At 36.1% G+C, this 18566-nt stretch overlaps 1 protein-coding gene across 1 annotated transcript in view; it reads left to right on the top strand.

The window, feature by feature from the left end:
* The window catches only part of LOC135939636 (uncharacterized), a 99239-nt gene that overhangs the window by 65933 nt on the left and 14740 nt on the right, over positions 1-18566 (top strand). The window contains exon 3 of the mRNA XM_065484117.1: positions 156-376. Within this exon, the coding sequence (XP_065340189.1) occupies positions 156-376 (221 nt within the window). The remainder of the gene's footprint in view (positions 1-155; positions 377-18566) is intronic.

The raw sequence follows: 18566 nt of genomic DNA on the forward strand, positions 1-18566 counted from the left end.
GCGTCGCACGAATCTGGACCCTGCTGATTTGCAGCCGTAGCAATATTAGTATTATCTCTTTTGTTAGTAAATAATTTATTTTCTCCAATAATTAAAATAATTGTTGATTGAAAAATCTTGGTTTTGTACTAATTTGAGTGAATATTTTGTTACAGAGTCTTCGCTCCAGCTGTTGAGCGATCTGTCAAGAGACGCGTCGTGCAAAGTTCCTCAGCTGCGTTACCTCAAAGTGAGCGAACTGGTCCTGGACCACAGCAAAAAGTTCAATCCGGACTGCATCAAGCTGCACAGGTGTGCCAAGGACACGGGATGCTGCCTCAATCCCACCCACGAGTGCGGCCCCAAGAAAATCGAAAAGGCCCCTGTCATCCTCTTTGTAAGTACCTTTTTTAATACCATTAAATTTGTCTTGATTTTTGTGGCTGTGCAAGTCGTAAACGTTGCAAAAATAAAACTGCTCTCAGGAAAAAACTGCAGCATTAAAAGAATAAAAAAATCCGTTTGAGGAAATAACAGATTTTTTTACAATTAAGTAGTTTTATCCACCAATGTGAACTTTTGATGATATATTTTACCTTAAAAATGTTTGGAAAGCAGTTCAAAGTTTGCATGATTCAGCAAAAATATTAGCAATATTAAAAAATGCTTATTTTCCACTCAAAGCAAGATAAAAAAATCCAAGGCTTTGAAACTACAAATCAGAGGGAGTGAGGAGCAAAGCTTCGGATAGGAGCCATCGCATGGTGTCTTACTTAATTGTTTTGACAAGTCGTCATGCAGACACGTCGGATTGTGAAGTGGAGTGTAGCGTTCAGACTCTCAATTCCGAGAATCCCGCGCGCTGGCTCTTATTGCGCGTGCACTGCTCTGCGGCAAATGTAATGATGGAGAAATTACAATTAATCCGTCTCGTCCGCGTCGTAAAACGAGCACTTTTACGAGCGTGATACGTTTAGCTGTGTGCTTCTTTGAAGTGCTCTCGCCGCACATTTCGAGATGGATATTTGAAAGGGCCGGCAGTGCGCAGAGTGTGGCGGTCAAGACGTTGAGAGCCGTAAATTATAATTCGTGTCTCATGAGATGTGCATTAAATATTCGGCCGAAAATATCTCACTCGCGCGTTCAGCATTCAGAGACAAGGGAAGCAGCAGATGCGCGCACTAAAAAGCAACCAACTTTGCTTATCAAACGCAATAAAAGTTTGAATTTGCTGCGCGCGCTTATCTAATTCCGACGAGAGCTGGAAAACGAGTCGGATGAGCGCGAGAGAGAGAGAGCGCGAGAGAGAGACCAATTGAATAAAAAGTGGTTATATGCCTGCTGAATTTTAATGGCTACATGATGAGCTCAGTCAGCAGAGAGAAAAAAAATTATGCACGACGAGATGTTCACTTACTCCGGAGACATACGTAATGTGTCCGAAAATAAAATTGGCAAACGCTTCGACCACACAGGGAAATGAAATCATTCAAATTTATTTTGCGTTTTGAACAGTGCTTCTGGAAACTACTTGAATAGTTGATCATATTTAAAAAAATGAAATAAACATCCTACGAAGGAAGAAAGATTGTTTTTCAATGATTATGATAGATTTTGATTCGTAGCAATTATTTAAAATTTTAATTGATAGACAAAGCTCTCAATTATTTATCAATTTTCCAAGGACACTTAAATTGAAAATATATTTTTTAAATGTTAGCTTAAGAAGCATTAATATAAAATAGTGAATTTGATAAATTTATATCACTACTTTTAATTTATTATTGATAATGCATAATCTAAAAATTGGATTCTAAAAAGAGGATATTTACTGCAAATTTCTGATTTTTTTACCGTTGCCCATGTCCAGGAAAGTTCAGCAGGGGTCTGAGGATCCTGGTGAAACTATTTTGCTGAAACGTCGCCCTATTTGCCCGAAAATATCATTTGGGAAACCCCGACTCAATCAAATTTTCCGGGTGTAACAGGCAGTTGAATTCAATTTTTTGCTATTTTTAGTTTTCTCCGAATAGTTTCAAATTGGTCCAAGAACAAAATATTCTTATTACGTTCAGCCCGTCTTGTAAAAAAAAGGCAGAGAGTTAGGTTGGCTAATAAAATCTGAATTGGTGCGTTGCGTTATTTATTCACTATTAAAGATTTATTTTTCTTGATTTACACGAAATGTTTAATCAGCCAAATCTCAGCTTCCAATGACTAGATTTTCAAAAAACCACACACCGGTAGGCTATTCTTGACCTCCCCTCTAGATAACAAATTGTAGTCTAAGGAAACCTTTTGTTATTACACACACAGAAACCTAAGATTTTACAATTTTTTGCTCCTCGCGCCTCACTGCGTTACGGAATTGTTTATTTTGAAGTAACTCTCGGTGGAAAGAACATATTTATGTAGATTTTAATGTGTCTTTGATGTTAGGAGGTGAAAATGAAACCCTGCGGAATCTTCAACGATTCTTCTCTTATTGAAACAGCTAGTCTCTTGGCGACTTAGTCTAACAGTTTACAAGGACCTTTAAACAAAATTGATAAACGACTTAGAATTGACAATTTTAAGAGATTTGTCTTGAAGAACAATTTAAAATTAGAAAAGAATTCACCCGATTGAGCCGGGTCCTTCACAATTAAACGCTCGGAACTCTTAAGATGCGACTTGTTGGCTCGTGTGTCCGGCGAAAACTAATTTAAATTAAAAATCTCTCTCTCTGTTGCATTAACGAATTTCTAACAATCATGAATAACAATACCCTAGACTAAAAATGAAAAAGGAGTGGGAGCTCGGCTCCGCAACCACTACATGTCCATTGAAATTCCCTGTCTAAATCAGCCTAAAAAAACTCAATATCATAATTTCCTAAAAAAATAGGTTGCTTTAAGCTTAAGAAAAACAAGAATTGTCTGGAATAAATATCTAATTTCTATGTTCACGAGCCCAAAAATAAAATAATACGGGTATATAAACTGTAAATATAAACTGACAAAATACATTATCCGCTTTCAAAAGAAGTAAATCAAGTTCGTTGGAGGCTTTTGTCCCGGCACGAAAATCTGCCAATTGCACCGCATGTGCCCAGCGATTATTTATGCGCGTTTTTGTGTGAATCTGCACGAGAGAGTGAGTTTAATAGTAATTGGCGGGGACACGCGGCTAAACAGCGAGAGCAATATATGCAAATCATTTCGGCACCGATAATTTTGCGCGCGAGCATATTTACGACCGCGCGCCGCGTTTTATTGCACCTATTAATCACAGAGTGCACCCGGTTATTAGGCAGCTTGGGCAAAAAGCAGCTTCAGGGAGCGTGCAGAGCAGAGACACACACAATAAAACGCGCGTGAGCCACTACTGATTGGCATGCATGCCGTGAATGTCGCCGAAACCGGACTCGTCCGTCAGACCCGAGTTCGACTAGACATCGCGGCCTCTTAAGGGTTGTGCAGTAACAAAATAATACGTTAATGTGTTTTGTTTGAATTTGTTCATCTTCAATTTTTGGAAATTATAGTTATATTTTTAAATAAGAACGATAACAGTTCACACAGCGGGGTCCAGATTCGTGCGACGCGCAGATTTGGCGTCCGGTGGAGTCTGGCGCGAAAAACGGTCACGTGAAAATGCGCGAAAAGAACCAAGTTTTGGTCAATATTGTGACATAATTGATTGTGTCTTTTGGATCTTAAAAACAAACTCTTGACACTCGTTCGGCAATCCAAAGAGAGCTTTTTGTTTCCCACATTCAGACGCCATCTTGGATCTGCGCAGTGGGAACCAATTTTATCACACATCTGGCCCCCGCTGACTTCACATTTAAAAAAATTATAAAAATAACTGAAAATTTTCAAGAAGTTAATTTTTTAAATAAATAGTGTTGCATATTATTTTATAATTTAGAGACTATTTAATTTTGTTAAATCGGTAATAATATAATGCTAGCATGCAGATTAAATTTATTAACTACAAATGCAGGGAGATACGGGAGACACTCAAATTCCGCTATAGTTGGCTATTATAGATTTAAAAAATAATACCCTATTTAATATCAGATTGTTAATAGAGTAAAATTAATAGCACAATTCCCACCTGAATCATTTCTATTTGATTATAACCAGTCAGATAAAAAAAAACTCATGGTAAAATGAATATAGCAAATTAAATAGCACAGCAATTTTTTTTTTAATCAGATAATTACAATTTGACTGTTAGTCGACTGTGTGCCACTGCCCTGGAGCCCCGAAACGACTCATTGTCAACAGCTGCGCTGGTGAATCTGCTCATTGAGCTTCACCTTGAACATTCTCGTGACCAAAACCGTCCGAAATTTAATGAAAATATGCAAATCCACGGCTTGTTCCTTGTCTCCATCGCATCTCGTCGAAAAAGAGAGCGGCGGCTCCAATTTCGAGCTAGCAGGCAGGGAAAATTATTCACACCAGCCGAGGAATTTATGTACACCCTGATGCCTTTATGCAAATAGTGGCGCGTTGAATAGGATTCCGCTTAATTTGTTCCGTCTGCTCTTTTTCTACGTACGGGCATACACAGCCCTTGCTTTTATTGCTCTAATAAACCTTGAGAGCAGTGCTCCAGTTTATGGGTTTTAAAGTAGTCGCACCGCGAGAGAAAATATAAAAGCAGCCACCGACAGCGACACACACACACACACACACTCACGTGTAAGAGAAGAGGACCGGAGATAAAACAAGAGGCATTCTCAGGTGCCGCGCGCCGCCAAACAATTAATTCCGGCTTTTCTGCGCGCTCGCCCGGCACACAGGCAATTAAATGGAATTCCCGGCCGCGCCTCCGAACGCCGCGCTGGAAAACAGCAACAAATGTCCGTAATTAGTGTCTTTCTTCGCCGCCTTCCCCGAGACAATTACTGCCGTGCTGGACGAATTTCACGCCTTTATCGCATGGCAAACACATTTTGCCAATTTGCATAACATCCGCCGACCGCTACTGTTTGCAGTTTTTTGTTTGATTTGCTAACAAAGCGTATCATTAAAAGATTTAATTACAGACCAAGTTATCTTTAAAGTGGAGCATTCAGTTCCTATTTTTTAGATTTGGTCGGAAAATCTATTAAAAAGTTACTTGATGCGGGCCAACAACTTTAAATTAATTTGGAAGAAATAAGCAGTGGAACGAACTCCGTTATTTTATTTCTGTGAATATTAATATACCTAAATAGTTGAAATATTTATTCAAAAAATCACAAAACTGTAATCGAAAAATTTAACTTGTGGTTGGTTTTTCCTCATTAAAATTAAAACTGACTATGTCAGAATGAAAGATAAGAGAGGACATTTTTTATAACAGATGTCCGTTTCAATTATAATAAAATTATTAAAAATCTGGTCGTTTTTAAATTAGAATTTACAAAATTTTCAATAGTTGAAAAAGTATACTCGGGCTACAAAAACTTAATTAATTCCCTACCAACTAAAACGGAATCAAATTACTTATAATTTTCGTGTAAGCAGCGTTTAGATTGGTTAAATTCCCCCTCTATTTGCTAAAAAAGAGGGAGGGGAGCCCCAAGTAGCCAATCAGAGCTCAGATTGACCTCACAATCAACTAACTCCCCTATTTTTATTTAAAATCTTGGTATAAATAATCCTTTCCAATCCCATTTTCCACGATATTCAATCAGTCCAGCGAGATATTATTTTTTTCCTTCCCAATAGGGTGCTTCGAATTTAGTCCCCATTTAATATTGAAATCTGCCAGAGGTGGAGAAAGAGCATCATTAATTTTCGCAGTTCGTACTGATATTTTATACAAGAGAGACGCGCTCTGCAATAAATTCTTTATGCTTTTCCATTCCGGGCGAGAACAAGCATTACGACTCACAATGGGATATTGGGTGTCGCGCGCATGAAAATTTATCACTCAACTAAATTTTCGTCCGCCCACGCCCCATTCCGTCTCGCGTTTCAAGTTGGCTGGGTCGCCGATATGAAAGATACAATTCCAACACTTGGGTGGTTCAGCTTCGAAAATAATTAGAATTAATTATCCGAGGAGAATTCAGTTACGTCATAAATAAAACAAAGGGTAATTTAATGGTATTTTATTCAAGAAACAAATCAATTTGAAGAATGAACAAAATTGAATTAATTCTATTCCAAGTGAAATTAATGAGACTGAATTTTTTGAGTGTCTGCAAATTTATCATGCTTTCAAGGACAGAGGATTGTATTTTTTTTAAATTTTATTTAATGTCAAAGAGCAAAGATTTTCCCTGACCAGATGAAACGAAATTTGCGAAGAAAATATAGTCTAAAACGCTATAAATTTTGAAGAACAATGACGAATTTGGAATTGTTATTGCAGGAATGTCTTTCTTTTCATTAGAATACAATTTTAAAACTCATCATTATTTGACCTAAATTTTCATTAATTTTCGATTGTTGCCTTTTATCCACTTCGAATAGGGGTGATAACTTTTTAAATTTCACCGGGGCAAAAAATTGGCAAGTGCCTTCTAATAAATCCTTGAACGTGGAAATTTGCACTCGTCGGACTAATTGAAAGGAAATCATTTTCAGCGGCCGCGAAATCAATTTTCCGGCTGGACGGCCGATCTGCGGAAAAAATCGCGAGCGGGAAATCTAATTTGGCAGCGCCGCGGAAAAAATGTGTAATGCGAACTCACAAACGATATCTGGTCGTGAAAAACGCTCGAGTGAGCACGCGGAACTGGAAATAAAATGAAAAAGAAAAAATCCGCAGCCGGGGCTCGCGGAGGATGATGATGATGATGGAAAAAAGAGGAGAATGAGATGCAAATATAGTGAGAAGAGAGAGGAAGAGAGCGCGCGCGGCAGTGAAATTATATTACTCGAGAGCAGGCAGGGCGAGCGCGAGAGACGGGAAAATATTATTTTACGTGAAGGCTGCTTGCTCGCTGCCAGTCTTATCGCGCTTCTCTCGTCATCTCCATCGTTTCGATTCCCACCAACTTATTCGGTCGGTCTCTGCAATGCGCGGAGTGAGTGAGTGTGGCTGTTCCTTTGGCCTATCAAAAGAGCATTCATTCCGTAATTATACTTACTTGCACTGACTCACCACCCGAGGGACGTGTAAAAATAAATATCTTCTTGAATATTGTAGTAAACACGAGAGCGAACATCCAGACATATTAAAAAACCCACAGAAGCAGACGTTTTTGCAATTTCATATTCATTGGTTACGGTATTTTGATCACAGCTAAAGAAATGGCAAAAAGTAATGGGCAAATAATGCAAAATGCCATTTGTCACAGCTATGTGATATATGCTGTTAGTTTATATAAATTTAAATGTGCAAGTCTTAACAAGTTAGTCGTGTGAACCAGTGTTCCGAGTTTTATCCAGCCGGTTTAATCCATGGTGGTTTAAACCACCCTATTTTAGCCGGCTTTGTTGTGGATTTTTTGAATTTTTTTCACAGCTTGTCAAAAATCCACAAGTTAGTTTAAAAAATATTTTTTGTTGCAGCCAAAAAAAGCAAAAATAAAACGGACTAAGCAGGACAAAATCCTTGTTTTAGAAAAAGCCGGCTTTTTTAAACACTGGTAAACACATGTCTCTTTAATTTATTTTATCAAGTTTAAATAAAATAGAATTATACAACTAATTATTACTCTATTTATTTTTTTGTAAATATTTAGTAAATATTAAAACTTAATTAAAATTATTTTTATTTTTACCTATCAAAATTATTTATGGCATTTTGTACATTTACATATGATTTGTAGTGTTGTTTAAAAAACTATAAATATGTTGTGGGTTCAACACTTCTATTAACGTGAAAGTTAATAACAAATAACAATCATCTTTCAATATACGAACTTTAATGTGCATCGGGCAACACAATTATGATTACAAGTTAATTAATCAGGGATAATGGTAACAAAATCCACATCCACTTGTGGTGTTAAGGAGACGATACACTCCGAGTTTTAGACCACTTACAAAATTAAAATACATTTAAGTAAGCTGTTTGACTCAAAACCTTTACAAAATTATAATGAAATTTCATTAATTATCAAGAGAATGCAATTTTCAAAATTACTTAGCACTCGGCCAAAATCGATTCTTTTCTTACGACATTTCTTTCTCTAAAACTCTAAAAAACTTGCCTCTGAAATCTGACGATCTTGATTTCTTCCTCTCGAACCGTCAATATTCATGCTCAAAATATTATATTAAGGCCGTTGATTATCTGACCCACCATATATTTTTTGCCTCCTAATTTAAAATTTAGGAAACTCAAGACACTCATGTTTTTTAAACTTTGAAAAAAGAAATAATGCAAAAATAATGTGAGTCATTTGTGCCATTTTTGTTTTACAGGCTGTAAAGAAAATCACCTCTTTCGTATAAAATTTTAGCAATACATCCATAGCTGAAAAACTTAAATTAAATTTCCTTTTTAATCTAACTGTTGTTAATTTTAGTAACAATTTAGGTTTAAAAAGACAATCTAAAATTTTATATTTCTATATAACCTCCATTTTTCACGTCCCTGGGGCCGCGCTTGTTGTTCTTGCGAGAAATAACACGCTTTTGAGTTACAAATTGGCGAGGCGTGCGTGCCGCTTAACTGCCAATTTGCGTCTGATATTTCAATTATTATCGTTTCGCCACGTCTCGCTCTCACGCCCAAAGCGCCACGCATTCTAATTAACTAAATCGAATTTCTGCCCATTACCGCCAAGATTCGCACGCGGCTCTCTTCAACTGCCGGCCCGAACGAACATATAACATGAATCAACGTTTATTTTATCAAGATTTGTAGTGAGATTGTGAGCTGGTTTTAAATTGAGAGGTGGTGTTTTTTAGCACTTGAGATTGCTTCAATTAAATTCTTTGTTTTCATTCACTATAAAGGCATTTTAAGATTTTTCTCATGAACAAAATCAAATATTTGAAATTTTACACGACAAATTTAACTAACAAAGAAAATTTAATTCATTTTATTTCTTTCACAACTATCCTGACCGAGTTTGAAATCAAATTTAAATTCATTTGCCAAAGCGAAATATTCCGTTATTCGCGGTTTCCTTCCAATAGACGTTCACATCTTTCTGAATGACCGTAAAAGCTTTTCCTCCCGTAATTTAAAAACATACTATTCCAAATTCACTTAAATCATTTTAGTACAATAGAATGAATAAAAATAATCTGAGAAATTTCAACAGAATTTTCTTCGCAATTAAGGAAATTTGCAAAAAAAAGAATAAAACACCTTACGTCACTGTTTTCAGAAAAAAAACGTTTCAAATTCATTCATGTAATCATTTTTGAAGCAACGCGTCTTGTTAAAAATATCGTCTCATTCAGAACAGGCAGTAGAATGTCCAGCTCACGTGCAAAACATCCAAAATTTATGGCTGATATTTAACTTTTCTTAAATCCGGGTCATTCAAGAGCTTAAACTATCTGAATGTTGGCCTTGCATTCCCGGATTATATTCATCTCATTTGCCGAATATGGTATTAAACTCAAACGCGATGATGCACTCACTCTAAGTTAAAAAGCGTGCTCGACAAAATCGTCTCGTTGCTTGTTCCGAAATCACGACTCGAGGCGAAACAAAGGCGCAGTTGTGTGTTGACGTGTAAGGGCAACAAGCAAGTTAAATTAAACTCATTGGCGATTCCGGTCTTGCGTCTCTTCCTGCAGCTATAGTAATTCGCAGCTCTGACAAGCCAGTCAGCCGGCGTGCCGAGTGTTTGTGTTGCGGTGGCGCAACGAAGATCGGAAATACCACTTTGAATTCAGAATAACTCGGCGCCGTTTTGCTCGTGGCTAATAATTTCAGTCAGTCTTCACTTTATCAGGCCTAATCAGACCTTGGTGCTTGCCAGGAATGCAAATAAGATTTTCACTCTCTCGTTACGCGCACGAGAGGCAGGAGCCGCGCCGAAAAGTCTCTCTTGCCGTGGCGCAAGAGATAATATTTAGCGTGGTTCGAATATAATCTCTATGAAATTTAAAATCCAGCTGCTTTTCCGCTTCCAACTCGTGCTCTTTCCCGCGTAATATGAAGCCGGGAGTTTTGTTTAAATGCAAATGAGCCTCGAGCTACTGTGCTCAGAGTAGTTTAATATTGAAACGCGCCTCATTTTCATCCTGACAATGCGCTAAAATGACTTTTCTCCGCTCGAAATTGGAGTTTTTCAACGAGATAGTGTTTAATTGCGCATTTGAAACACCGTGAAAGAAGAGAGAAAACAATAACTCTGCAAAAGAGGAGGGGTGGACAAACAATCTGGTTCGCAAAGTTTTTATGTCAGCGTCGTCGGTTCATTAAAAATTGTGGATGGTATTTTACATACTCAAGTTTTCCTGGTTGTGCATTGTGCATACGACAGAAAATGAGGCAAAAAGATACAATATTTAAATGAAAACATATGATGAGATCGAATCAATAAATTTTAACTGTATTTGCTAAAAATTTCATGATCTGAATAATGTGTTATATTTTTGTTTTGCTTTCGTAGGCAAGTTTTTCAACAGATATAAATTGACTAAACTTACTGTTATGCTAAATTTTAAAATAATTGCAAAGCATTGTAAATGATTTTAAAATATGATTAAAGTGTATATTTTAAGTGTTTTCTTGGTAATTAATATTATTTATTTTTAACAAAATAAAATTTGCTTTAATGTTATTGTTAGATTAAAGAAACGGATTTTAGAGTTTAAAAATTAATATTTAAAACTCCACGAATCTCATTAAATTGTACGCATTTGTTAAAAATATTTTAAACACTGGATTCACGTCCCTTGATATTATTATTAGTTAAATTTCTAGAAAATCTCAACATGTTCTAATAGTTCCAATATTATCCTCTCATTAAAAATTTTGGATGGTATTTTATGCACTCAAGTTTTCCTGGTTGTGCATACGACGGAAAATAAGGTAAAAAGATATATTATTTAAAAAAAAACGTATGATGAGATCAAATCATTAAATTTTAACTGTTTGCTAAAAATTTCATGATCTGAATAATATATTTTATATGCCAACGTCAAGTACGTTTCTATCTCATCAACTATTTGGTGTGCAGAATGGCGCTATGTGCTCATCGTTGAACAATTGTTTGATTTTAATTTAGATTGAATATTGAAATCAGCTTTTGATATGAGCTTGAGATGGTAGCCATTATTGCTTTTTTTGAGAACTTTTTAACAAATATAAATTAACTTACTGCATTATATTAAATTTTAAAGTAATTGCCGAGCATTGCAAAAATTTTTAAAAATTTAACAAATGCGTATAATTTTAAATATTTTGTTGGTAATTGATATTATTTATTTTTCTACAAAATAAATTTATTTTTAGTATTATTTTTAGTTTAAGGAATTGATTTTAGTGTTTAAAAATAATATTTTTAACTCCACCACATATGTTTATATTCACTATCCATACTGTAAAATAATTCCCTGGTGTTCGTAGAAATTTTAGTTAAATTCTTAAATGAAATCTCAATATGTGCTAATAATTCCAGTTTCATTAAGAATTTTTAAGTGGTATTTTGTACACTCAAGTTTTCCTGGCTGTGCATTCAACAGCCAATTGGGTCAAAAGATACGTTATTAATTTAAACAAAAACGTACCATGAGATTGAATAATTCAATTTTAACTGCGTTTGCTAAAAATTGCATGATTTATGTATGGCTTTTATATTATTGTGTACATTTTTTATATTAAACGACATTTTATGTGTCAAATCGATAGGTGGTTTATTTTTGTGTTTCGATTAACACTTAAATTTTCTCTAAAATTGGTGCGTACAGTAAGGACTTTGTAAATTTTGAATGGCTACATGAATTCCTGTAAGAAAAATTCGGTTTCAGCGGGACCGAAAATTTCAGCGTCGATTTTAATCGCAACTGAAACAGTTCCTTTGAAGGAACCGTACGGTTCCATCGTGGAACCACAAACATTTCCACGACGGAACTGAAATTAGGAAGCGTTTGGTTCCTTTCACGGAACCGCTCCGGTTCTTTTTCAAATATAATAACTGCGGTTGATTTAAAAACACGAGAAGCAAAAAACAAAAATTTAAAAAACGTATTCTGAAAGTGGACAGAAATAATTTTTGATATGCTCTAACCAAAATTTACTTGTATTGGCAGATGAATTTTTAATACAAAAAAATTAAAAATACATTAGCTAAAATGCGGTCACTAAAATGCAGCTTCGTAAGCTGGTAGCTAGCTCAGAATCTCATAATGATTATGTCAAACCAAAATATTTAGCTATTTGCCATTTTCCCAGCCTAAACCAATTTTTTAAACCTGAAATTAAAATAACAATATTTATAGCGTTGATGGTTTCCTGAAGCGGGGGTGTTATCTTTGCTGGTCTCTGTCACAATGTAATGATCTCATTTATTTTTATTCCTTTATTTTGTCAAAGTCCCTGTAAAATAATTTTAGTTTGATCGGAAAATCAATTTCAATTTATTTTCTTTCGGAGCAATGGTTTAAAATTAGATATTTTTGAGGAGGAAAAGCATTTGTTTGTAAACTCGAAGGAAGAAAGACAAAACTGAAGCTAAAATTGGTTCTGAAGGAAATTCTGCAACTCGAGAACGTGTGCATATTGCTGCGAACGCGGCGATATTTTGCAGCGGGCGCCGCGTGCATTCCCTCGGGTACGCGAGTGAATCACTGCTAGGAATAACCAAGCGAGTTTCATACACCTCACACGGAGAGCAGCGGACAGAAAATTAATATGGCTCGGCTCCAACAGCTTGCGTCTGCCTGGAAAGGTAAATGAGAAAAATGGAGGAAAAGACAGACGCGCCCCGTCCCATAACTCACTACATTGTGCAAAGCAATATCTCGCGACACGGATCTCAGGCAAACACGGCCAGACATGTCTGGAAAGGCAAACGTTTGCAAATGCACACACACAAGCTAAATTCTTTCCCGATCAACCGGCGTAATTTGTACTTAATTATTTCGGCCGTGATCGCCGCCCCAATGATAAGTATCTCTCGGCTTCCTGCACCGGCAATAAAACTGCTGCTGCCTCGGCGATCACGTTCCGATTTTTAATGCAAACACGTTCGCTCGTCTCCTCTCGATCGCATCAAACGTGTAATCAAATTAAATTGCGGTTGTTCGTGAAAATCATTTTTATCGCTTCTGGAAAAAAATTCTGGGAAAAGAAATCAAAGATTACAAAATGTTATATATTATTTTGGTTCTAATTTGTAAGTATTGTGAAATTCGGTTGATTTTTTTTCAAGCTTCCAATCGTTACGTGACTAAACAAATAAGCGCCATATGCACGAACTATGTAATTTTAAACCATTTGAACCACACTTATATAACAGTCTTAAACCAAAAAATATGTTACAAATATGAGGATGAAAGTGCAATTAATTGTGTTTCGCGTTTGAAAATTTTTTACTTTGTTAAATTTTTAGTGGAATTTTCAGCCCGAAAATTTTTTAAATGGTTTTTAAATAATATAATTTTACCTTTTTACATGCGAAAGTTCGTTTTGTGTATCTCTTAATACGGATTTTTCAGTTTTTTATAGTCTCAGTTTCAGAAATCCAGCAAAGATGATTATGTTTAAATCTTGAATTTAATTCGTTTTACAAGTTTGTTTAAATTTTTGCAGTTTGAAAGAAGGAAATGTATTGAACTGAAATATATTTCCTTTTGTTTAAAGTTTTTTGCTTGTGCATATGATACATTACTCGGTATGTACAGAATGAAATTTTTATCGAAATTACGGTGAAACAACTCGGGTGTGTTAAAAATGTTCCATTTTAATAGAATAAAACGACTAAAATGATGCTCTCAATTTGAAAATCCTGTCTAGATGAATTTATTAAATTGGCAAAAATGTCCATAGTTGTCCAGAAAAATTAGTCTACTTGTATAAAAACAATCCTTGATCATTGATGTGCGATAATAATTAGATACTAGTTATGATGCGCTGTAGAGGTTCCTTTAAACTACTTCCGATTAAATTAATTAATATGAAACTCACTAAAAAAATATGATCACCATTCATTGCCTACAAGGATAGTTCACTCTTAATAAGCAGCTGATAAATTTTATTTAATATTTCAAATTTGTTGCTAAAAAGATTTGCAAATATCAAACTAAATAAGTAACATAATAAAGATGTGATGTAACAAAAATATAATTAAAAATGAAAAAATTACTGATTTGACGTGACAGTTAAATTATATTTAATTAACTACATATTAACATTTTTTTAAACATTTATTACACACAGTTAACTCTTATATCAATGTTGTTTCCTCTTCTATAGCTAAATACAAGAATCGTGCATAAAAATCACGAAAATCTATAGTATTCAAAACCACCACTTAAAGAATTATTTAAATTAGAACCAAACTTTTTAATATCTCTAATGCCATATGCATAAATTTCTATGATTTCCTGTGGGAAAGCATTGTGGCTGCGGTTTGTTCCCCGGCATTCAGACCAGACAGTGTGTGTATGTGTGTGTGCACACTTGCTAAATTGTGCCAAAAAGTTTTCGCCGGCTCCCTCCCTTTTGGGCATTGTTACCGCATTACTGCGTGCGTGTGTGTGCATAAAAGTCTGCAAATGCAAACGTGCGTGAATGGCGTGTCCGGGCAGCAGCAGCATTATTTATGGGCGCGTCCGACGCGAGGCGCGCAATAAAAACTTTGCTCTCAAACTTCGATTTGGGGGCTGCAAAGTTGGTCCATTCCGTGAGCTAGCTCGGTCTACCGCGCTGACAAAGTGAAAGCGAGTGAGTGTGTGTGATAATGTGCGATATGCGCCCCCATAAATCCAACTCCCGACGGCCGAACGAACGAACGAACGAACGTACGCCACCACGTGACAGCTTTTCACGTGGATATTTCGTCGCTGCCAGAAAGACTAACTGACCAGAAAATATTTATGGAGAGAGGAAATCGAGAGAGTTATTAATTTGCTTGTTTTGTCTTATTTTTTTACTGCGCATTTTCGTGTTTGATTCAAATTTATTTGCGTAGATTGCAAAAAAAAACAGTTGAATCAGCAAGACTCTAACAGTGAAATTTATAATTTTTCCACATTTCCCAAAATATTTAACATTTTTTTAAATATTTTTGCTTGATTTCGATTCCTCTCGTTGTGATCTAAAACCAACGGAGCACAAATCATGAGCTAAATTTCCCCTCTGGTGAAAAAAAATATGATTATTAAAAGGATATAATAATTTTGCAAGTGGCCAATTTTATTTTTAAATTTAAACGGCCATCAGAAAAAAATACAAGCTTTTATTTTCATCATTTTTGATACAAACGGAAAATGAATTTTTGGATTTTTTAACCGTCCATTTTAATACACATAAAAAATATGAAGAGCCTGATAATTTATTAAAATATCACTCAGCGATAGGCATTAATGAAAACTCTCTAGTGAACTTATTAGAAACCGTTCTTTAACGATTTATTAATTAGTTTTGCTGTAGCAGCTAATGAAATCATTACGTAATTTCTCGCGCGACTGCACAAAGCACAATTATTATTATACCATACAGATATATCGACACTCGCATTTGTGCTGTAATCCAGCGAAACCACCGCGGCGGCTGCAAAATCCCCGCGCTCGTGCTAATTTATTATGCGCGCAATTGACGCATCTCTCTGCCAGTGCCGACCAACTAAATTAATCCACGCAAAGTTTGCTCCGTATGCAACCCTCCGACCGTGTATAAATTCTCGCACGACCAAGAGAGAGAAAATGGGAACATAGCGCGGGAGAAATAATAAATTTGCTGCAGGGAACGCCACCTGAGCTCTCAAACTTATAACCAACATTGCAAGTTTGCTCCTTCACGCATAATTAACGTCACCCTCTGCGTGTCCTTTCAACGGTTTCCAAGTTTGCATTGGCCGGCGGCTCTGTATTAAATGTGTAAGGTCACTTTGGTTACACTCTAGTAGCACTCAATTTAGTCAGCAACCGAAACGGCGCGTGTTTGATGTTATTTGCAAAACGTTAATTTTGCTTCAAATATTTGTGCAAAATGTTAAATTGATTTGGAATTATGATATTTAAATTTTCGCACACATTACAGCTAAAATTTACTGAAAATCGGATATAGTTTTTAAATTTTCCCGCCATGGGTGCTTGAATCGCGATGTTAGCGCCTCTAACGGCTGAAAGAAAATTTGCCAAGAATGGCAAATTGCAAGTAATGGTGTTGGGTGTCCTAATTTTCCTTTATTAGCCACTAAAGGCGCTTAGGTCACTTAGGCTAAAAGCAGTGGGGTCCAGATGTGCGATAAAATTGGTTCCCACTACGCAGATCCAAGATGGCGTCTGAATGTGGGAAACAAATAGCTCACTATGGATTCCCGTACGAGTGTAAAGAGTTTGTTTTTACGACCCAAAAGACACAATTAGTGCAAGTAATGCAAATTATGTCACAATATTGACGGAAACTTTCCCGAGACCGTTTTTTCGCGCCATACTCCACCGATCGCCATGTCTGCCCGTCGCACAAATCTGGTCCCCGCTGGCCAAAAGTTGTAAAAAAAATTGGAAAATCATCAAAATTAATGCTTATATGAGTAAAATACCTTCAAAATCATGATTTTTTTGTCTCCGCATTCACACAAACGGCCGGTTGGCTCTTTTTCACCCTTCTCCCAATTTTATTTTTGTCCCTTAGCTCATTTTCATTCTCCTCGGGTCCGAATTCCTAGCCCCTTGCGTCTCTCTGTCACTAATTATGCTGATTGTGTGATTCGAGCCCCGCGTTCATTGTGTTGGGAAGCAGGAAAAAACGAGAGAGAAAGAAAGAAAGAAAGAAAAGCCAAGGGGTCGACGCAGCGCGTCGTCCGTGATCAAATCAACTCTTCGTTGTCAAATTGAGCCTGTCTCCCGACTGACACAACAACACCACGCTGCCACGACAATTGCGATGACGAAGCACCTGGAAAAGGTCCGCACCGCACCCTCGCGACAAGAAATTGTAATTAGTGGAGACGTGCGCAGCAGATTTGTTTGATTTTCATGACATTTAAACTGATAATAACTACAGCCTATTAATTTTAGACGTTCGAATTTTATCTGAGCTTCAAATAACTCTTAATGAGCATGAATCATATAATTTTGAGCCTGTTTAGCCACACTTGAAACCGTCTAAAGCCGTCAAAACCTGCCAAACTCGTCTAAAAGCGACTAAAATAGTGACATAAAATAGTCTAATTTGTTTAGTTTGGCATGAATGCTTTCAAGTTTAATTTTCTCTCTAAAAATAAATAATATTGTTTTCCGTTGATGAAAAATTGTCTACTACGCCGTGCGTGTCTATCCACTGTGAAACCAAATCCAGGCCAATGCACCACCAAATCTCGGGCTATAACGGTTATAATAGCAAAAACTACACCCCATAAGACTCGTATCGACCTCCCCTAGATAGCAGAAAGATTTTGATGGTGATCAACCCTCATCCTCTTTCCACCCCACGTGTTGGAGTAACGATAATAATCGCGTTGCTTCGCACTTTCAGAAACTTATTCAAAGATCACAACTTTCTTTCATTAATTAAAATCTATCCTAATTAAATAACCACCTTTTAAGCTTTAAAGTTAGTGAAAAGGTTAAAATAAAAATCTAACTAGAAGAAAAATTTCACCGCATTTTTGCCTGTAAATATTACTTATGAAAAAAAAAATGAAAAATTAGGTGATCACCCCAAAAACCCATCAGCTCTCTAGGGGACGTCAAAGACGAGTCGAACTGTGTCCAGTTTATGTAATTCTGATGGCTTAAACCTGAGATTTGTTCATGACAATGTTGGTAAAAAATGAGTTTTAACTTTTAATAAAATCGTCCAGGCTTAATAGGAGGTTCAATAAATCATCTTTACATATTTCCAATAAATTTTTCTTAAAATGCAAATGCATCCATAGAATTTGAAACTTTAATCATAGACTCTACTTTTAAAATTGATGTGTAAACAAGAAGACTTTAAAATTAGCTCAGAAAATTTTCCCATTAAAAAGTTGGAAATTTTCACTCTTTATTTACCAGAACCCAAGATAAGTCTAAATTTAGTCAAATAAATTTCAAATAAAATTAAAATAATTTTATTTAAGGAAAAGGTTTCAAATTTAATATTTTGCATCTCTATAAAATTGAAATATTCCTATTTCCTTAAACCTTTTTATCCTGACCTGGCTAAAACCTCACAACTTTGTAAATCTCTGCATGTATATCGTGAGTCAGGTATCAGCTCGGAGATGATTATTAAAATCTCGTCCGTGGAATCGACACACAGACAATAGGAGGAAACAAAGCGAACGAACTCTGGAAGCACGCCTTCTCTCTTTCTCTCCTCCATTTCATTTGCCTAAAAATTAAACATTATATCGATCACCCCTGGTTTGACGAGGGGATCACGATGACCTGCGGGACAGAAACGTCTTTTGAGGAAGCTGCTGGTTAAAAAGAGCCGATCTCTGGGGGAAACAATGAGCCATTTATTACCGGGCGCTGGACCTCCTTGACTGCTTCATCGCATTTGAATAAAATGCAAGTCTCATCATT

The sequence above is a fragment of the Cloeon dipterum genome, chromosome 3, assembly GCF_949628265.1.
Source record: "Cloeon dipterum chromosome 3, ieCloDipt1.1, whole genome shotgun sequence".
In the NCBI taxonomy this organism is placed as follows: Eukaryota; Metazoa; Arthropoda; class Insecta; order Ephemeroptera; family Baetidae; genus Cloeon; species Cloeon dipterum.